The sequence below is a fragment of the Plasmodium vinckei genome (genome assembly GCF_900681995.1).
Source record: "Plasmodium vinckei vinckei genome assembly, chromosome: PVVCY_10".
Lineage (NCBI taxonomy): Eukaryota > Apicomplexa > Aconoidasida > Haemosporida > Plasmodiidae > Plasmodium > Plasmodium vinckei.
In genome coordinates this window covers 935,775-958,629 of record NC_051302.1, presented here as the reverse complement: position 1 = coordinate 958,629, position 22,855 = coordinate 935,775, and the positions used below count along the sequence as shown (strand labels likewise).

The window sequence follows — 22,855 nt, the reverse complement described above, 5'->3', positions numbered from 1 at the left end:
AAAGAGAGAAAACTAAAAAACAATAAAATAATAAATTGATGTTTATCTATGTGGGAGAGCTAGCATAATGTGTTCTCCATGAGATTTGGTCTATACATTATTCTGTCCATTATTTTATTTTTTTTGGATGTAGTAATAAAGTTAAGTTATTTTTATTTAAATAACAAAATCTAAGATATGTAATAACATAATTTTATATATTCCTATCTTTGGTATTGTACTGAAATACCAACCATATATACACACATATATACAATATATGCATACACACAGTTTATCATTTTTTTTTTTTGTGTGTTTATAAAACAACTATGCTTATTTTGTATATAAATAATTATAAATAAATTATTTTAAAAAAAAATATGGATGTTTATAACGTTAAAGACACTGTTATGGTATATGGCCACAAAGCAACAATCCAAGCCATTGAAAATTTATCTGATGAAAATAATAAAGATGAGACAAACAAAATATATGCAGTAAAATATTTAAACAAAAATGGTTATAGTGATGGTATATATAGGGGAAAGAAAATTTTTACCCCCAAAGATGGATTAATAGTAATATGCTCACATAAGTCTATCAAGCCATATAATAGTAAGTTGATAAAATTTGAATATATTTCATAAATAATTACTATAAATTATGTTTGTCATTTGGTGTGGTATCTTGTTTGGTATTGTTTTATTGGGGTATTTATGGACTGGCCATATAGTCAGGCAACTAATGTTACTAATTTAATATGCACATATTTTTAATTTTCCATTACAGCCGAAGAAAGTGCTTGCATATTGATACAAAAAATATATCGAGGGTATCATGCCAGAAAAGAATTTCATACAGATGTTTGTTGCAAAGTTTGGAGAAAGTTTGAAGACTTACATGAAAATATAGTCCTAAACAATCATGAGTAAGAAAATGATGAACACTACCTGAATATGTCTGTACTATATATGTGTATATATTCCAAAACTTATGCGATGAAATGTTTTGTTTTATTTGCAGAGAAATTTACATTCCCTTAATGAAAAAAATAAATGAAGATATGCAAAAGGGAATTATCCATTTTAATTCTAAACATTTTTCGAGTATCTCGCATCAGTTTTCTTCTGTTTCTACTATCTCTCATCAGGTAATGTCTTGATAAAAAAAAAAGAGATATCTACTTTTTCTATCGTTCAGAATTGTTTGGAAAAAATAAATATTTATATTTTTTTTAAGGCATCTTATGATTCGAACATTCCAGTACTGAAGGATAAAGTAAATAGGAAATTTGCCATTGACTTTTTTAATTTTTTACTAACTACAAAAAATGTAAGACATAATAAATCGAATAAAATGACATTTTTCATGAGTCCACCATCACACTTTAGTTCAGCATGGGGATAGACACATTTTTCCATAACATACATATTCAATATATTTTTATTTTTATTAATTTTTTAGTATGTACTTCCTATCGGTATGGTATATAAAATTTTAAATGCAACAAAAAAAATGCTCTCAGAAAATATCAAAAGTTCTGTATTAAATTTGGACTTAACTAAGAAATCAAAAGAGACAAAACTGGTTGTAAGTTAACTGAAGAAAAAAAATAATTTAATTTCAAACTAACATTTATATATTTCACTTATTTTATATCATATACCCACAACATGAATCCTCAAAAATTTTCAACTTTTTTAAAGGTGCTAGGAGATGTGCATGGGCAACTAAATGATGTCTTGTGGCTCTTCAACAGATTTGGATTACCCTCGTCAAACAACATGTTCGAAAAATACTGAAAAAAAAAATATTGAAAAATACTGAAAAAAAAAGGAAAAAAACGCATATATTTATTTTTACTTTTTTGTGCAGCTACATATTTAATGGTGACATTGCGGATAGAGGACAAAATGCTGCAGAAATATTTTTGCTTTTATTTGCTTTTAAGCTAAGTAATTATGATAGTGTAATAATTAACAGAGGGAATCATGAATGCTCCTATATGAATGAAGTATATGGATTTCACAATGAAGGTATTGATTTAAAAGTTTAAAAAAATTATTAATTTATTTAATTTGTATGTATATATCATCTTGGGCATATACAATTTTCCTTCTTTTTCAGTCCTCTCTAAATATGATGAATCTATATTTGACATATTTCAAGAAATATTTGAACTACTAAGCTTATCAGTGAACATTCAAAGTAATTACAAACAGTATCTTAACTTTGTGGTACTTTGTCAAACTTTTCCACTTTTTTCTAATTTTGCCATTTCTTTACTTTTTTGCTAGATCAAATATTTGTAGTGCACGGAGGTCTGAGCAGGTACCAGGATTTAACGGTGAATGATATTGATAACCTTGACAGAAAAAAACATGAAATTCTTCATCCTGAAAAATATGAAGATACAATAATTTTTGATTTATTATGGTCTGATCCTCAAAAAGATAAAGGGATTGGAGGGAATGCACGAGGAAATAATTGTATAGCTTTTGGACCAGATGTAACAGAATCATTTTTAAAAAAAAATAAATTTGATATTATAATTCGATCACATCAAGTTCCAAAAACATTAAAAGGTATTGAAAGTCACCATGAAGGAAAATGTATTACTTTATTTTCTGCATCTAATTATTGTAATAAAATAAAAAACTTAGGGGCAGCTATCATATTTAATCAAGATTTAACTTTTGAGGTTCATGAATATATGTCTCCCTCTCTTGATGTGATTAGGGAAACTTTTGAAGAAAACCAAAAGTTGCGCGAAAAGGTTTTAAACTCGTCCAACCTTTTGGAGCTCGAAAAAAATGTAAGCCACCTCTGCAATGTTGCTTGTTAGTCATTCGTCATCATTCGTCAGCCATTCTTTACTTCTTTACATCTTTTCTCACTTCTCTACATCTTTCCCCTCTCTTACTTCCCCCTATTTAGGAACAGCGAAACGCCAAAAGCATCCCGCCCGATGGAGCCCTGAATGATATACTGAACTTTTTGAGCACACTAATATGTAACGAAAAAAATAATCTTTGGAATAATTTATATGCAAAAGACAAGGGAAACACTGGAAAAGTGCATATAAATATATGGAAGTAAGTATTTGAAAACTATTTTGTGAAAACATTAGTTTATTTTTTATTGTAAAAACACTTGCTTATTTTTATGGTTAAAACACTTGCTTATTTTTATGGCTAAAACATGAAATGGGTATTGTTTACTTTTTGAAGGGAGGAGCTGGAAAAACTTACCAAAGCGAAAAATGTTCCATGGATTTATTTATGTAAAAAATTTAAAATGATTGAAAATGATCATGTAAATTATAATAATATATTAAGTAGATTTAAAATTAATTATGATCCAAGTAATAAATGTTTAAAATCCGAATGGAAAAATGAATGTTTTGAGCATTTATATGAAGCTTTATTAAAAGCAGATTTAAGTTTAAGAGAAACCTTAATGATATTTGATAAAAACTTAGATGGAAAAGTATCTTTTTCAGAATTTGAACAAGTCTTAAAAGATTTAAATATCAGTAAGAATTTATTTTCCAACCTTTTCTCATACCATACTTACGTGTCTACCATTGTGTCAAAAATTTGTTTGTTTTTTTTTTTACTTTTTTTTTTTTGCTTTTTTTTTAGACCTTTCAGGGGAACAAGTCAGAATATTAATGCGTATGATAAATAGTAATTCATTATGTAACAACAATAGGGTTCAAGAAAATGATAAAATAGATGTAGCTGAATTTATTGGTAAAATGAGAGTATGTTATCGTTTAGCTATAAATAAAGAATATATCAACAATGAAAAAGTTCAAAAATTAATTGAAACAATTGGAAAACATATATTAGCTGATAGTTCAGAAATTGCAAGCTTTCATTATCGTTTTTATGAAGAACAAGATGAAGGAGAAAATACGGACAGACGAAAAAGATCTAGTGTAATCAAATCTGTTGCATTGTTTCAAAAATTTAAAAATTTTGACAAGTTTGGAGATGGTAAAGCCTTTTGAAAACAAATTAAAAAACCATTTCAAAGTTGTTCATTTATGAGGACTCATTTTTTGCTCCTCACTTTTTATTCCTCACCTTTTATATTTTGCAGAAATGTATAAAAATAATTTTTTTTTTTTTTATATATAGGTTACCTAGATTATGCTGACTTTGTAAAGGCAATAAAAAGTTTTGACATGAAAAAGATAAATAAAGAGGCTGGATTTGAAGTGAACGATGAAATATTGTTGGAGGTAAGTATTAATATATAGCTGAGCAAGGATATATATTTTTTCAAATCAGTATACAACTACTTTTTCATCCTTATTGATACGTATTTATTACATATTTTGTGATATACAATTTTTATTTTTTTGCAGCTAGCTAAATCGATAGACATAACAAAATCGTCTAAAATTAATTTCTTGGAATTTTTACAAGCTTTTTACGTTGTCAATAAGAGTAAATATTCTTATGTCGACGAGGTAATTACTTAGTTTTGCTTTTACACCATTTCATCATATTAGGCAAATTCTTATATTTTTTTTCGCTATTTTTTTCGCTGTTTTTTTCGCTATTTTTTTCGCTTTTTTTTTGGTAGATATGGTGCCATATATGCACAGTGATATATGAGAACAAGGTTGCTCTCAAAAGGTGTATAAAATATTTGGAAGACAATTTTCACGGAAAAATCAGGAGTGTCCAACTTAGGCACATACTGCTAGAACTTAATACATTGTTGCAGGAGCATATGCAATCTAAGTAAGGAAAAGCAGAAAAATAAAATCGATAAAAAAAAGAATATAATTCATTGTCATTTCACTTTTCTATATTTTGTTATCATTTTCAGGAGAAAGCCACTAACGGAAGAACAAATAGATCTTTTGTCTTACATTGTTGAAACAGAAGATTCGATTAATTATGATGAATTTTTTAATTCATTCAAACCTGTCTATTATATATAATAAAATATATGGAGGATGCACACATATTTTATTTTTGAAAATTATACTATAAATTTTTCATTTTATTTTTGTGTGTACCTACAAAAATAAGGGAAAAAAAACATATATCACAAGGGTGTAATATATGATATAATAAATGATTTTTTAATTTAAAATTTCTACATTTTTTATCTTATATTTATTTATTTTTTTTGTTTGGCTTTAAAAAATGTATAATAACATTTATTTTTATTAACCTTTATTAATTTTTTATATTTTTTCGATTTAGCATATATGCATTATATATATATGTTTGTACATATTTTATTAAACGCGATAATGAATAAAACTTAAATTATTTTGTAAAAATGCCGAAAGTGATAGAGGAACTTAAATTGTTCTTGACAAATTTATCAGTAAAAAATTATAAAAATAAAAAGTTGTAACTATGTCATAATGTTAATTCTTTTGCATAGTCTGTATTAGACAATGTGTAGCTTTAGAACTTCAAAATGAAATAATTTATTATTACTATAATTTTTGTTTTTATATTTTATTTTTTAAGAAAGGGTCCGATACAGTTGACACTAGTGATTTACTAAGCTCAGGTTTGCATAAAACAAAAAAAAATAAACATACAAAAAATAATATGATATGCACTTCTGATAAACAATTATTGCTATTTTTTTTTTGATCTAAAGGTGTGGCTGATGAATCAGTTATTTTGAACATTAAAGAGAAGCTTGGGAATAGCCCTTGGAATATACAAAAATTAATAGACGTAAAAAAAATAACATATAATATATATTTATTCATATGCTTGAAGCATGTATGTGCATATATTAATATATATAATATTTTATATGAAACTTTCAAAATCCTTTAACCTTGTGGTGCTGCTGCCTTTTATTCATAGCTTGGAATTGGAATAATTGAAGAAAAAGGGAAAAAGGAAAATTATGAAAAAAATTACGAAGAACATTATGAAGAAAGTTATGAAGAAAATTATGAAAGTGAGGAAGGAAAAGAAAATGAACTTGAACATGAACACTATAGTAGTGATGATCTAATATCAGAGGTTGAAAAAATGAGTATATGTGATAGTGATATGGAATATCAAAAAAAATTGACAGAAAAAGAGGAGATAAAATATATAAATGAATCATCTCGTGAATATGGCGACCCGATTGATGATAATTTAAAATTTATATCATATGAACATGCAGAAGAAATGCTAAAATTGATGATACAAGATAGTTATATAAATATACATCCAATTGCTAAAGAGTTTATTTTATTAATAACTTTTGTATTTAATTGTATAAGAAAAGAATGTTGTAAAAGCAGTTCTATAAATTTTGAGCAAAACATCCTGTCTAAAAAGAAGAATATCAAAATGAATAATAATGATGAACGGGAAAATAATGCAAGAAAAAATATGAACAAAAAAAAAAATCTCATAAAATTTATGAACAAGCTAGGTAAACAAAATAATATTTTTTTTAAAAAAAAAAAAAAATCACCAGAAAAAAATAAAATTAAAATAAATACTATCAGTAATAGGAATTATGGTAATGCTCATTTAAAAGAGAATACTATGTCTAAAAATGGTAATTATAATCGTAATGATTCAAGAACAAATTTCATGAAATATATTTACAACAATTCAAGAAATAATAATTACCAAAGCGAACTTAGTAAATCAAACATATTTACTTCATATAACTCTGAAGCACAACCTCAAGAAATTGATAGTATAAGCAAGGGCATGTTTGATATAAATGCAATGTCACACATAGACAATATAAATAAAGGAAATAATTATGAACGTGCTAGCAGTAATGATAATAATTATGAAAATAATTATGGCAGTAATAAATGGAAAAATGATAACTGTTTAAAAGATAGCACATTCTTAAACCTTCTCGAATCAGAGAGCTGTGAATATAATGTAGACGATATAAAACATGCTTTTAGTCAAGAAAATATGAACAAAGTGTGTGCAATTTTTTATAAACACCTGAACAAAGTCAGGAAAATGGATGATGATGAGCTAGCTAAAAAAAATATAAATATTATAATGATACTTTTTTACTTAACGAACAGGTATTTTGGAATTTATTTTTTAAAAACTATTAATATGTATGTCGATCTATATTATATTAATAAACAATTTAAAGAATATAAAAATAAAAATGAAAATATAAAAAATAATCTTAGTAATAAAATAGACAAATATTTAGAGCAATTAAAAATAAGCGAACAACATGTAGAAGAATTTGAAAACTTTAAGTTAAATTATACAGAGTTAAAAAAAGAAAATGAAAAATTAAAAAATGGTAATAATATAATTCAAAAATTAAAAAAAAAAATTAATATTATAGACAATGAAAAATTAATGATAATAAAAGAGAATGAAAAATTAGAGTTGATCATTAAAAAAAAAAATATATTAATTGAAAATAATAAAGCAATAGAAAAAGAAAGAAAAGATGAAATAAGTAAAGCAAATAATAAAAGAACTAAACTTGTCCTAAAAAAACATTTCCCTTTATCAGCTAAAAATATATTTAACACATCAATATCTACTATTACCACCAATAATTACAATAGTAATAATATAAACAAGCATACCGAATTAGTAAATAAAAGTGTAGAACATGGGAAAATATCTAACAAAATAATAGGAGGGAATGTATTAGAAAAGTTTTTTGAAAAAACACATCAAAAAGGTATAACCAAGCAAGAGAAAGGAACACAAACAACAGGGAGCTCCATTATATATAAAGACGAATTGCTGGCTTATCAAAATTCAAAATCAACACAAGAACCGTATATATTCACAAGTCATAAAAAAGAAAAAAAACATGATGTGTGCATATTATGTGAAAACAAAAAAAATTATAAAATGTTGCAACAAAATAATGAACAGTTAGAAATTCATAACTTGGAAAAAATAGAACAATCCAGAATAATTTCAACAAGTTCCTATCCAATAAAAAGCGAAAAATTGTCAAACAAACATGTAGAAACATTAGAAATAAGTAACGAATTTGGGAGCATACCAAACTATAAAAGTATACTAAGGTACCAAACCATAAATTATTGTTTCCATTTTTCATTGTTTTGTAAAAAAAATAAAAATAAAATTTTAATTAAAAATTTTAAAAAATATACAATTTGCCTAAATCCACCAAATATGGGGATACAAGATAATAGTTACTATAACATAATTGACATGAACAAAAAATTATTAATAGAAAATATATTTTATTTTGTAATAAATAATATTTCATTTTTTGGCGAATTTTTATTTAATTTAGATTTACTTCATGCTTGTTTGAAGTATTTTTCGAGTACTTTCACTGATAATAGTAGAAACTTTACTATTAGACATAATTTAATATATAATGAAATAAATAATTATGTTGTGCCATTTATTAATTACTTTTTAAATATATATATGTGTGTATATAAAATAAAATATAGCATATATTGTTCCTACAAAGAATATCCTCATTGTTCTGATTCAAATCATATAACCAATTTATTTAATTCATATTATTTTTCTAATGAATATTTTATCGAACAAAAATGTAATAAATACGCTTCTTTTTTGGAAACAGATTTAAGCGAAATTTCAAATGCAGACAAAATTGTAGAAAATGGAGAATGGGAATATTATAACATACTTAGCATAATTCTATTCAATGAAATAAAAAAGAAAGACAATGAAAAAAATAATTATAACAAGCCAAATAATCTAAAATGCTGCAATAATAATCTTTTATTTGATATAAATAATTTTACAATCAATCTTACCAAGCATGAACAGAGTACCTATGAGTATTATAAAAATAAGTATTTGCAAAAAAAAGCATATATGTACAACGAAATGGATAAAATGTGTAAAATTTGGATGAATGACAAGAAAAATAAAAATATAAAATCGATAAACCAATTTAGTCATGAATTAAGCTCTAAAGAAAATGATCTACATTATCAGATCCATAGTAAGAATATCTTTATTCCCAAATTTGCATTTTTAAAACCCAAAAAATGGAATATAAAATGGAAAAATATGAGAAAATATATTCAAAAGATAAAGATGAATAAAAAAGATCTGAACAAAATAGCTAAACAAAGTGATAAACTTTTTGAAATAAATTCAAATAAGTATATTTCAAATTTACAATTTTCAAACTTTTATATAAATATAAATGGACAGACAACATTTAAAGTTTCAAACTTCAATTGCTTATGTCATTTTTTTAATTTTTTTAACAAAAATAATAATATTTATTTGAAAAAACCAAAAAAAGTTGCACACAAAAATGTTAAAAATATTATGAACGGCAATAATAAAAGTGTTAAAAAAAAAAAAAATTCTGACAAAGGCATAAATACTAATTATTCGAATTATTTATTACTAAGTAATTTTATTCATTTTTTGTCCCTATTTGTTCCTTTTGTTTTTATATTTTTGCTTGATATATATATGTTAAATAATTCTATATTTTCCTTCTTTACATATCTTGTATTTTTTTTTACATTTATTGGAACTTTACTATTAAGGAGCATACTATATATAGTTAGTATTCCTTTGCATAGTAAAATAGATATACAAGATTCTTTGGATTATTTTTCAGTTGCTTTTATACAAATAATAAATTATGTTCATACCTTTTTTTATCAATATGAGGATCTTATAGAATATATATAATATTGAGTGTGAAAAAATCGAGAAAATGTATTTGTGCCCCTATATATATATATCAAGTCGTATGCATATATATACTTTTTTTGTATTAAATTTTTTATTTTAAATGGGAAAATTCTTTTCCTCAAATTTTGTTTGATATATTTTATATCTACATTGTGATAGCCCCTTTTCTTCTTCTAAATATGTGAATTTTTTTTCTGTGTCTATTCATTTTTAGGGTATGTACCGATAGACGTTTTATTTCTCGATCTATAATAAAAAAAATTATAAAAAAAAGTGTCAAACAAAATGTGAGTATAACTCTATGTAAGTACCACCACGAAATACATAATGGTGCATACACAAATTAATATGTGCATCTTATGTCTATATATATAAATAGAATCAAGTCTTTATATGTCCATTACCATTTTTAATAAAATAGTTTGGTTCATTGTAAATTGTATTATTTTGGGATTGTAAATTTTCATAATTTTGTTTAATTTTTGGTAAAAATATGTTAGGTATAGAATTAACATTTGTGTGGTATTGTAATTTTTTTTTTACATTATTTTCAAAACTATTAGCATGCCTATTTTTTTGTTCTTTTTTTTTATTAAATAAATAAAAATTTGTGTAAAATATATTTTTTAAAAATGTAAGCATATTATTATAATTGTCAGAAATATTTTTTTTTATTTTGTTAATAATATTATGATCATATTTTTTGGCTATACAAATAGTATTTCCTGATGTTTCATTACATTTTTTTGAATTATTATCATTATAGGATTGAAAATTTTTACAATTTTTGATGAAATTTATTTTTCTATTTTGAATTGAATTATTTGTAGGAACATCCATATAACTATGATTTCCTTTTTTTAAATATAAAAGTGGGATGTAACTTTTATATTTTTGCTTTTTCACTCCAAAGCGTATCATATTTTTGGTACCCCTTCTTTGGTTCCTCTCTTCACATCTCTTTTGTTTGTTTCTATATTCACACCAATTTAAATAAAACATTTTTTGTGTCAAATTATTTTTAATTCTATTATTTAATGAATTAATTTTTAACTTTTCAATGGAATATTTATTTATAATATCATTTATTTTTTCATGACTATCAAGACATTTATTGATATATGTGTTGTCTAGTTTTGAATAATCATGAGCATTTTGTAAGTTTATGATATTACATTTTTTATCTCTAATTTCTTTACATTCTTCAATTAATATAGGGAATGACTTGTCTTTACTAAATTTTTTATTATTACTATAAATTTCATTACTTTCTTCTATTTTCATGTCGTTAAAAATGGAACTTTTTTCTTTTTTTAAATTTTCAAATGAGGTGTTTATTTTGTCTTCTTTACTTTTATCTTGTTCTTCAATAATATCCAAATTTTCAAATGGTCCTTTTTTATTTTCCAATATGTTTGGTGAACAAACTGTAATATCATCTTCTTGTTCAATTATTTCTTTGTCTATTCTTTCAACATTTTTATTGCTGTTACAATTTTTATCGATTTTATTTTCTTTTTTATACTCACAAATATTGGCGGCATTATCTATAAATTTTACTGTCTCATCAAGACACTGAAACGGTTTACTATTATTATTTATCAGAGAAATATTACTTGATTTTGGAGTAGCTTGAAATGTTTCGCTATTTTTAACTTCGTCTATTTCATTATCTTTTTCGTTTTTAATTGGGGATGCAAATAATAGATCTGTCTCCTTTTCTTTTTCCTTTTCTTGGGTAGAACTACTTTCTACATTTTTATGATATATATTATATTTATTCATTTTATTTGCTAACCTTTTTTGTTGTTTTAAATATCTTTTTAGTAATAAACTATTGTCTTTATTTCTTAAAAATAATTCATAAATATTTTCTCCATCCAGATTGGTACTACATTCTGCAGTACTTCCCGAGCTTCTCTTTTTGATTTCCTTCATTTTTTTTGATAATAAAAATTTTAATTTTTTCAAAAATGTAAAAAAATAGGATTTAGAATGAAAATAAAGAGGTGTCTTTATTTTGTTAATATTAATTGTTTTTTTAATAGACTTTAATATTTTTTTTTTTAATTTATTTACTATCTTTTTTTGTTTTATTATATTATATATTTCAAAACTGTTTCTACTTTCGTTGGAATATGTTTTATATGAATTTTTACTGGAACACAAAGATGTGTTATGTTTTTTTTCCAATATTTTATTATTATAGTTATATCTAGAAATAATATTTTTGATATAACTACATTTCTCAGCTTCTTTTTTATCAACCTCTTCAATCCTATCTATTTTTGCTTTATCAACCTCTTCTATCGCATCTATTTTTGTTTTTTCTTTTGTACCTCGAGTTTTAGAACCCATTTTAGTATACGACGAAATCGAAGAAATAAGATCCGATGAAGAAGACACATTTAATATCAAGGAGTTATTATTCAAATTGTCATTTACAATAAACATTTTATTTAGTTTTAAATCATTTTTTGAAATACTAAAGGAATTGTATTTTTTTATCTTATTTAAATAGTCATTTTTTGAAATACTACTTCTTATTATACTTTGGTAAATTCTTTCATTATTTTCCTTGTTAATGTATTTTTTTTTTTTTTTTTATTCTCTCCATTTTTTGTTTCTTTATTTTGACTATCGTTACTATTTTGGTGCATCTTTTCGTATTTTTCAATGGAACCTTTATTTTTGATTTTGTCTATTTTTTCTGTTTTTTCAACTTTTTCAACTTTTTTAGTTTTGGTTTTTTTTATTGATTTGTCATCCCTATGGTCACCAAAAGATGTTGCATATTTTTCCTTAGCAATCTGATTTTTTTCAAAGTTCAGACTTTCATTTTTTGTGCTACCTTTTCCATCGTTGTATCTAAAAAATGTATTTGTTGATTTTTTGGAATGCGAAAGATTACTATTACTATTGCTATCTTTGCTGCCTTTACTATTCAATGTTTTATAAATTTGCGATTTTTTCATATTCTTTATGTTTTGTATATTTTTCGTGATTATCTTATTTTTGTTAATTTGGCTAGTTCTATAGCTATACACATTTTCTCGGATCTTATTATTCCCCATATTTATTGTCATATCACTAGTACTATTACTACTAGTGCTACTATTTATGAGTTTTATTTTAGTGAGTTTTTTTTGTAAAAACTGTTTACATAATTCTCTTTCAAAGGAGGACTGTTCTTTTGATGATATATCTTCATTATCATTATTTTTTATTGAATTAAGTTTTGAATTTATTTTGTTTATTTCTTTTTTATCACCAAATAAATTATTTTTGTTATCCTTTCCAAGTGTATGCTTGTCAAACTTGTTAATATTTATTTTTTTTTGTTTTCTGTTTTTTCTTAAAATTTTTAATTCTGTATCTATATGTTCTTTTTTTAAATTTCCTAAGCGATTGTCTTTATGATTTATACAAAATGAATGATAAGGAAATATATTTTTTTTTGTTTTTTTTATATCATCTTCAGTTTGTTGTTTTTCATTGCTTTCTATTTGTGAAGTTTGACTTAGGTTTATTAGTTTTGTTTTTCTTAAGTTTTGTAATATATGTAATTTTTCATTTTCTGATATAAACTTATTTTTAACAACCTTTGTCTTTTTTTCATTTCTTCCGATATTATTTGTTGTTTTTCTTATTCCTTCCCCGCTATCTATATCTAACAAATTTACATATTCCAACTGAAGTTCCTTTTCATTACTTTTAGTTGTACATGCGCTATCTTCCTGGAGGTTTCGAAAAAAACCACTTTCCATTTATCCTTATTATATAGATATATATATATATATATTTTATAAATTTGGGGGTAATAAAAAAGGAACACTATGAAAAAGCCTAAAAGACAATACTGAGTTTGTAACCCCTTTAGCTATTTTTACAAACTAATTATTTACCTGACTAGGAATATTTTTTTATGCTTTATTTCTTAACATCGCTAGTTAGCTATTATGTATTTGCATGCTTTTTTTACATGTCTTTTTTGGTTTATATATAGGTGTGAAAATAAAGTTAAGAAAAATTATTAAATTTCAAAAGACAGTTTTTTAATTTCGTACTTATCTTCTTTTATTGTTTTTCGTTAACATGTTTTTGTCATATTTTTTGTTATTAAAAATGAAAAAAAAAAATATGAACATGTCAGAATGTTTAATCTTAATCTGAGTTAAAATACATTTTAATTATTACATGTACATAATTTTAATGAACAAAAGAAAATAATATTAGAGCTTTGAAGAAAGAGAAAGGTACTAATCCTTGTGCTATCAAGTGCAAGCATTGTTTTAATCCAATGAATGTAATTAATTTTATTCTTAAAATTGAATTAGTTTTTTTTGAAATATTCCATCCTATTTTTACAATAACAAAACTGTATCTTATAAAAATATATAGCCATTATTAATATGTTTTACATTGAAAATTTTTTATAAGGAAAATGAAATATTTTATATATTCTACGACGAAATTTTATTTTTCTAATATTCTACAGGACATGCAATTCTATATAGAAATAATTTTTTTAATGCTAAAATGGTATGAATATATAAAACGGGTATATTGAGTATTTACTTAATAAAATGTAAACCACATAAAAAATCGTTACAAAAGCAAACCAAATTGTTGTTGAACATGTTAGACAATTAAAATATTAAAAGTGTTTGTATAAGCCCTTTTAAATTATCCCAACGCACATTTCAAAATTTATTTTATTCACCATTTTTCTCGTAGAAATTTACATTTAACATTGAAAAAAAAAAAATAAAATAATAATAGCTATATAATGGCAATTATGTTGCTCTCTATATACCCTGGAATTTTCATATATGCTTATGCATATCAGTAGGCTTTTTAAAAATAAAAAAATATTAGACAGTCCTATATATAGATATGTGTGTTGTAAAATGAGTTTGTTTTCTTTTATTACCATATATTTTATTATACTATCAAAATAGTGATAAATTATTTACTTTGGCTATTTTTCCGTTTAAATATCAAAGTTAAAAAAAAGGTATATGATCAAAATGGGTTACATTCCAAACCTTGAATAGGTATATTGAAATTGTAAAAAAATAAATAAGCTAAATAAACTAAATATGATTAGACCTGAATAATGTTAACATATGTACTTTTTTCTTTTTAAATAAGCACATATATATATACGTATAAAATGCTTATATAGAGAGAAAAATAAAATTATTCCATTTCAATGCGTCCATTTTTATTATACAAAGCTACAAAGAATAAATATAAATAATAATAAACATCCATATATATAAATATGTAGAAAAAAAAAATATATAATATATACAATTTGTTTTATACAAATTCATATGTATTATATAAAGATTTTTTATTTAAAAAAAATATATATTAAATTTCAAATTAAGTAAAAAAAAAATGCAAGGTATAAAATGTATATGTAAATCGTCTTTATTTTTACGCTATGAATGAATAAAAAATTCCTGATTTTATTTTTTTATTTTGCATTTTTTGCAACTAATTTTTTTATTAATGTTTTTTTCCTATAGTTATATTTGTAAACATTTCATATTTTTGTTTTTATAAAATTAAGTAAATATATATATGTACAATTTTTTAAACTTTGTTATGTTTTTTTTTTTTTTTTAATTTCATGTTTTGTTTTATTTTATACCCATTTATATATGTATATAAATGTTGTCATTTTTGTGTATAGAAAAAGTTAAGCCTTTTACTAATTCTAAATTTGTGTATATAATATTGGGCTTATATATGATATAAGCACATATATAGCTATATTTATACAAAACAATAAGCCACATTATACATATATATACTTACTATTTTTACACATTTTATATTAGTTTACCATTTGTTTGCAAAAATAATTAACAAAGTGTAATTTATTCATATGGGCGGGATGCACATATGTTGTCGAATGAGCTTGTATTTGCTAATATATAATTTTAACTGCAAAAAAAGCGGAAAAAAATGCAAATTAACACTGTAACAATATTATAGTTATACAGATTTTTACTAACGACTGTTTATTTATACTATGCACATGTACATGTTTATAATCCCATATTTATAATGTCATATTTATAGTGTCAAATTTTTAAGGATTAATATTTTTTTCGGTTTTAAGCATTACATGATGCTTTTGTTTTTTTACAATTTCATTTTACACACTAATTAAATTGTTCTTTTTCTTTTTTAAACACTCGAAAGAAAAGAGAAAGAGAAAGAGGAAGAGAAAGTGAAAGAGAAAAATGACACAAGAAAGAAAACGTAGCTACTATATGCATATAACCATGTATTATTATCAACAGTAAAACAACATTTTTCTTTAATCACACAAGAATAAAATGAGTCAAATAACATAAGAAGTGGCGAAGATATAGAAATAACAAACTACTATTTTATTAGGGAAGAGAAAAATTGTTTTTTTTTATTATATATATACGTTTTTTAAATTAACAAAATTCATGAAATGTTATGAACAACAATGGGAAATATAATTAAAAAATTACTAAAGAGTTATAATAATGTAGGAAATAAAAAAAATGAATATAAGTTTGGGAAAATATTAGGGTGTGGATCTTTTGGGTAATATAAAACTTCATATATGCAAATATTCATAAATAATTATTGATAAGCAAAAAATAGAAAAATAAATTAATGGCTATTCTCTATAAGCATACGATGAAAGCTTACAGAAATAGGTTGTATCACATGCATGTCTACTATAATTTGTTTAGCTTAATTATGGATAATTTTTTTTTATTTCTTTTCTTTTTTAGGGTTGTAAGAGAATGTATTAACAAAGAGACAAACGAAATATATGCTGTTAAAATAATTAAAAAGAAAAAAAAACATAAAAAAAATTCAAATTTTGAAAAAATGGTTAAAAATGAAATAAATTATTTATCTATAATGAGCCACGAAAATATTATAAAACTCAAAGATTTTTTTGAAGATAAAAATAAGTTTTATATAGTTTTAGAAAAATGTGAAGGGGGAGAATTATTTTATAAAATTGTTAAAAATAAATGTTTATTGGAAAGTGAATCAATTCAAATTGTTCGTCAGGTATTATCACTTTTGTCTATTCATTAATTTGGCTATATGTCTATGTCCCTATTTTGTATTTCAAACTTTTGCATTTTCCAACTTGCTATGCTCAGGTTTGTTGTACCTTGGAGTATTTACATTCAAACAATATTATTCATAGAGATATTAAGGTAAACATAGTGAAAGTAAAACATAGTGAAAATATAACGCAATTTTATAATTTTACAATCTTGTAGTATTGCTTCATAACTCGTTCATTTTCACTGCCATATCATCGACCACCTTTTTTTATCTTTAAGGCGGAAAATTTTTTATTTAAAAATAAAAATGCAGAAAATATAAAATTAATAGACTTTGGAATGGCTAAAACGGTAAATATATAATATGGATATATATTTTGGCATATCAATATATCCCTACAATTTTTATTTTACCATTTTTTATTTCACTTTTTTAATTATCAGGTTAATTGTGAATATTTAACTGAGTTATGTGGGTCACCTCATTATATTTCCCCCGAATTGATAAGGTAAATTAAAAAAAGACAAAAATAAAGTCATAAACCATATATGTGTTTATATATACACGCGATACTATCACAAACAAATAATATTTTTCTTCTACCCTTTTTTTTTAGAAAAAAATATACATTGTCATCAGATATTTGGGCCCTTGGTGTAATGGTTTTTTTTATGTTAACAGGGAAATATCCATTTGAAGGAAAAGACACACAAAAAGTTGTAGTAAGAATAGTTGAAAAGGGGAATAATTTTTTTTATATATTAATAAAAATAGAAAGCTATTCATAGTTTATATTATAATTATGTTTTTTTTTTTTTTTCAATTTTAAGGATGAAATACTAAACAAGAATATCAATTGGAAAGACAAAGAATTTTCTTCATTATCAGTTGAGGTTATTTCTTACACAAACGTAGTAGATTTTTTTTTGATAACACCACTTTATTTTTTTTATTAAATAAAATGAAAAAAAAAATTATACAAAATTTCACATGAACGTTCATATTTTTTTTTATTTAAAGGCCATAGACTTTCTAAAAAAACTTCTTGAACGCAATGAAAGAAAAAGGCTCACAGCATTTGAAGGTAACCTCGATTGAGGAAAATCAAGCAATACATAAACATGCATATATATACTTACATATGCTTACATATGCGCATTATGGTTGTTTTCCCATTTTTTGCAGCCCTCAATCATCCATGGATTAAATTGGAAATGGAATAATTAACATTTTTATTTGTAGCTCTAGCATATTTGTTCGCACTTCATTTTGTCTATTTTTTATTTTTGTTTTCCTTTCAAGCTTTATAGGAAATATGCAATCGCATTCTTGCATATCACAATTAAATATTTCTTAGTATACAATGTGTGTGCATATATATTTTAGCTACCTGTTTATTCGTTTAGCTAGCCATTTATATAACTAGCTATCCGTTTGGCTAGTCGTTTTTTTTTTGTACAATTTCAACGCTTTCTCACAAATGCATATTTTCATGATGAGATTTGTTTAATCATTTATTTATGCTATACTCATTTGATATTTTTATGAGGAAATAATATGACCTAAAAATTTGCATATCCAATATAACCTAATTGTTTGACACCCCAATACATACTTGTATATGTATGGCAAGTGTGCTAATTTTTTTTTATTATGTAAAAACATTTTTTCTTAAATTGCTTTCTTAACATATAATCATACTTTTATTTATACTATTTGCTGAGTATCTTTCGAGGCATTTTAAAATGAAAAATAAACATGAAAAATGAAAAGTAAAAATGAAAAAATATAAAAAAAAAAGTAAAAAAAACAAACAACATTCCTTTAATTATATATTTGGAACATTTTTATTTCACATGTATAAAAAAATTTGTGCACAGGTTAAAAAAAAAAACATGCACGATTTAGTTTGCCACATAGTGTGTATAATATGCCAGATAATTTATTTTTTTTCGTGGTTCTCTATATTTATTTTACAAAAATATTTTCGCGCTTTCCTTTGAAAGGGGTAGATTTGGGTATAGGAGTTGTCATTGATGCTCGGTAATGCATACCTTTAAATTTGTAATCTTTTCCTTTGTTTATATCTAGATTAGTATTAAAATTGCTAAACCTTTTACTAAATCTTTTTATATCTGTTTTTTTTTTCTCTCTAAAATGTTCGATATTTAATTTTATTCCATTACAATATAAACCTACATCAAGTAAAATTTGTTGGCTTTGTCGACAATCTAGTTCAGCTATGGCATAAGAATATTCCGAAAGTTTATCATAATTATTTTGATAATTATATGTATTAGGGAACATTTTTTTTGCTGATCTTTGGTATATATCAATTTGTACAGCATGACCATCATTATAGTCTTTCAATCTATCTACAATACAATCATTTATTTTTTTTTTATCCATACTTTTGTGAATATTATGAATTATAATTTTTTTATCAACAACATTTATTTCATTATTTACATCCTTTTCATCTTCTTCACTAGCAGATAAGTTTGCATCACTTCCACTATTATCAGTTACAATATTATTATATTCACCATGCTTATTATTTTCTGTATTTTTTTTTCCTTTACTTTTTCCAGCTTCATTTTCTTTATTATTTACTGCTTTATCATTTGAATCATTGTTATTAGATGTTGCATCAGGTTGGTTATTTTTCATAACCCTGAATACCCAACTATTTGGATCGACTTTATTATTTTTTCCTTTTTTCTTTTCATTTTTTTTTTTTTCTTCTTCTTTTAAAATGTTTTCCATTTTTGGAAGTTCATTTGTACCTTTTTCTACATTCCATACTTTTTGCTCACTTTTTTGAGTTTTTTTATTATTTTCTAATTTATTTCCACTAACTATAGGATTAGTAGTGTTCACCTGTTTTGTATTATTTTTAGCATCAGGTTCTTGGGCTATTTCACTACTATAACTTCTTAAGTTTTGATTGGCATTGTTTTTATCTTTAGCATTAATTAGACATTGATTACTTGCATATTTTGTTTCATTAGTTAGTAAAACATCATCACCACTTTGTTGTACTGTAACAAGACAAGTATTATTACTATTTTTTTTTCCTTCTTTTTCAATATTTTTATTAATATTATTTTCAGTAAATAATTTTCTTTGATCATCTGGTATAGATGCTATAGTATCTCCAATTATTTCACTATCTTGTGTTTTTTTTTTTTTTTTTTTTCTTTTTTTTTTTTTCATTATTTAACTTATTCATATAGAAATCATTGTTACTGCTGGCACTACTATTATTATTATGTTCTGCATCTTCTTCACAATTTTCATAATAATTTCCTGTTCCATATTCTTTGCCTTGTTCATTTTTTTCAACTCCTTGAAATAGTAATGGATCTCTAATTCCTTTGTTATAACTTTGTTTAGTTTGATTATTTAAACTATCTTCTTTAGATAGATGAATAGGTGTTCCATTTATTGGATGTCTTCCTTTTGCTTTATTTCTTTTGTCTTCGTTATTTGTATCATCATAAGTTGCTAGTTGAGGGTCGGCATTCCATTCAAGAAAAGTATCATCAAGAGTATATGCATATGTATTATAGTAGTGTATAAAATCTACATCTACATAATATTGATAAGCATTATATTTATGTAAATGAATATTTTGTACAAAAAAATGATAAACTTTTGAAGTTTTACTTTTATTAATTTTACCATAAATATACATATATATTTCATCATGTAAATTAATAACTTCAATAGATTTAATATGAACAATACATTCATTTACATCAATATATTTATAATATTCTGATATCATTTGTCTATTTTTTAACTTAATCATATTTTCATTTTTTTGGCTTCCTTCAATATTTATATCATCTAATTTAAAGAATGTATTATTATCTATTTTTCTATTTCCACTACTATGATTTTGTTTACTATTTCGTGTTTCATCTTCTTCATCATCTTCTTCAATATTTTTATTATTATAACTTAACAAAAGTATTGCATTTTCCGAGTAGAAATTATACATCATTTCTTTTTTAGTATGCAAAACGTAGTAATATTGATATATAAACATGTAAGCAATATTATATGCATTTCCATTTTGATTATTTAAAATTTTACTACTATTTATATCGTCAAAGTTGTATGAGCTATCATTTTTTCTTCTAACATTATTTGGGTCTTCCTTTGTTAGGCTGTTTGTTTTATATGCATTGTTAGGGTTTGCATTTTTCAGGTTATATACACTGTTGTGACTACTACATCCACTTATACTTCGATCATTATGAAGTCTTCTTCCTTTTACTGAATTTAAAGTATCTTCATCAACATTATTTATATTATCTAAGTTACATTCAATTTCACTTTGTCGATAATTTTCATGAACATTTGTAGTGACCCCATTTTTACTTCTTCGATTATTTAAATGATTAGTTAGACATCTATTTCCAGTTGTTTGTTCATTACCTTGTCTAGCATTGTCATTTACAATATGTAGCATTCCATTCTTTTTATCATTAGTTTGTAAATTTTTATGATTATTCTTTGAATTGTTTTCACCACTATTTGTACTAACTAATTTGTCATTTATATCTGCATATAAAACGGCAGATCTATTTACTAAATTTCGATTAGGCCCATCTATAGAATCATTGATAGTATTATAGTAGTTAATTTTTTTTTGTCCTGAAATATTTATACATGTTGAATTATCATTTATATCAAAAAATTTATTTACATTTTTTGATGTATTATAATTTACATAATTTTCATAACTTCTATTTCCTGATGTGTCACCATTATCTGTTACATTTTGATTATTAGTCGGTTCATGCATATAATTAAAATATTCATCATAGTTATTATTTTTTAATTCATTTCTTTGGCTAACATTGTTGTTGTTGTTATATCCTGCTTTAGTATTACTATTTGTAACAACAACTCTACTATGATTATTATTTTGAATTATTTTTGAATTACTTATATGTTCTATACTTGTTTTATTATCATTATTATTAAAATCTAAGCAATACTTTGCCATTTCATTAGTTCGATTTCTTTCTTTCTTTTTATCATACTGATATAGTTCATCGTTATATCCCATAACATTTGTGTTAGTCTCATAATTATTTGTATCATTATTTCCAATTTTTTTATTAGTATCTGTGTTTTTGTTATTATTTATTTGGCTTTGTACAGAATGTTTTTTTTTGTAAAAAAAATTATTATTACTTTGGTTGAATATATCATTGAAATTGTCATTAACTCCATTTTCATTTCCAATCCCATTATTTCGATTTTCTGAATTTTCATTTCCATGGTGAGGATGATTATGCCCAGTCTTTACATTGGAGTATTTATTTTTGTAAAAAAATGCCTGGAATTTATTTTTTATTTTATTACCATAAGGTTTTGTATCGGATTGCTTATTCATTTTGTTCAATTTGTTCAACTTGCTCGAATTTGTTCGATTTTCTTACTATTTCTTACTATTTTTGTTGTTATAATTTGGCATAAATAGTCCACGAAATTATCGGTGTATGGGCAGTCGTGGGTCTGACGCAATTTTTTTTTTTTGATAAGTACCAGTCAAAAGTAAAAAAATGAAAAAGCGGTAAAAAGAAAAAAAATATAAACTTTTATTCGTAATTAAAAAAAAAATATATATATATATATAATCTATGCATATATGTACGTGCTCATAAGTGTAGGTTTATTCCATATTAACAGAAGTACTGATAGACGATATTCCTTTGTTTGTTATATTAATTTACCATCATATTTTTTTTTTTTTTTTTTTTAGCTAGCTAAATAAAAGTACAATATAAATCATATCAATATATCAATAGATATATATGTATATATATCATGGAGTGTGACAAGATATAAAGATAAAATAAATGGATAAACACATAAATATATAATACATATATCTATATAAATGTGTATATTCAATATTATATATGACGCACTATTTTTGTTTTTCACTTTTTTATCTTATATATATATATTTTTAGCATATATAAACAGTTAAAAATTAATATATATAAAGGTATTATGTTTTATTGGCTCTCATCAATTAATTTATATATTTGTTTATACAGTATTAAACAGGTTTATGCTTATATCTACGATTTATCATATAC

General features: G+C 23.7%; 6 protein-coding genes across 6 annotated transcripts; 3 read left to right on the top strand and 3 right to left on the bottom strand.

Annotated features, from left to right (window-relative positions):
• Window positions 1–362: 362 nt before the first annotated feature.
• On the top strand, window positions 363–4,942 carry PVVCY_1002510 (serine/threonine protein phosphatase 7, putative; the record flags this gene model as incomplete). Its single annotated transcript, XM_008625702.1, has 16 exons — window positions 363–597; window positions 772–910; window positions 1,006–1,132; window positions 1,222–1,314; window positions 1,447–1,572; window positions 1,689–1,768; window positions 1,858–2,018; window positions 2,110–2,190; window positions 2,280–2,797; window positions 2,920–3,077; window positions 3,213–3,517; window positions 3,627–3,983; window positions 4,128–4,231; window positions 4,358–4,462; window positions 4,579–4,739; window positions 4,828–4,942. 16 exons carry the CDS (start codon window positions 363–365, stop codon window positions 4,940–4,942), a joined length of 2,865 nt encoding a protein of 954 aa, XP_008623924.1.
• Window positions 4,943–5,289: 347 nt separating this feature from the next.
• PVVCY_1002500 (conserved Plasmodium protein, unknown function) lies at window positions 5,290–9,644 on the top strand (the record flags this gene model as incomplete). Its single annotated transcript, XM_008625701.2, has 4 exons — window positions 5,290–5,337; window positions 5,487–5,529; window positions 5,623–5,702; window positions 5,838–9,644. 4 exons carry the CDS (start codon window positions 5,290–5,292, stop codon window positions 9,642–9,644), a joined length of 3,978 nt encoding a protein of 1,325 aa, XP_008623923.2.
• Window positions 9,645–10,028: 384 nt separating this feature from the next.
• On the bottom strand, window positions 10,029–12,101 carry PVVCY_1002490 (conserved Plasmodium protein, unknown function; the record flags this gene model as incomplete). Its single annotated transcript, XM_008625699.2, has 1 exon — window positions 10,029–12,101. The coding sequence occupies one exon, from the start codon at window positions 12,099–12,101 to the stop codon at window positions 10,029–10,031; it is 2,073 nt and encodes a 690-aa protein (XP_008623921.2).
• Window positions 12,102–12,193: 92 nt separating this feature from the next.
• On the bottom strand, window positions 12,194–13,414 carry PVVCY_1002480 (conserved Plasmodium protein, unknown function; the record flags this gene model as incomplete). Its single annotated transcript, XM_037634455.1, has 1 exon — window positions 12,194–13,414. The coding sequence occupies one exon, from the start codon at window positions 13,412–13,414 to the stop codon at window positions 12,194–12,196; it is 1,221 nt and encodes a 406-aa protein (XP_037490552.1).
• A 2,729-nt stretch (window positions 13,415–16,143) lies between these two features.
• Window positions 16,144–17,953, top strand: PVVCY_1002470 (calcium-dependent protein kinase, putative; the record flags this gene model as incomplete). Its single annotated transcript, XM_008625698.2, has 9 exons — window positions 16,144–16,244; window positions 16,439–16,727; window positions 16,823–16,879; window positions 17,009–17,080; window positions 17,174–17,238; window positions 17,347–17,452; window positions 17,561–17,623; window positions 17,751–17,814; window positions 17,916–17,953. The coding sequence occupies 9 exons, from the start codon at window positions 16,144–16,146 to the stop codon at window positions 17,951–17,953; spliced, it is 855 nt and encodes a 284-aa protein (XP_008623920.2).
• Window positions 17,954–18,698: 745 nt separating this feature from the next.
• Window positions 18,699–22,143, bottom strand: PVVCY_1002460 (conserved Plasmodium protein, unknown function; the record flags this gene model as incomplete). The annotated part of the gene is made up of 2 exons (XM_037634454.1): window positions 18,699–19,876; window positions 19,980–22,143. The coding sequence occupies 2 exons, from the start codon at window positions 22,141–22,143 to the stop codon at window positions 18,699–18,701; spliced, it is 3,342 nt and encodes a 1,113-aa protein (XP_037490551.1).
• Window positions 22,144–22,855: the final 712 nt, after the last annotated feature.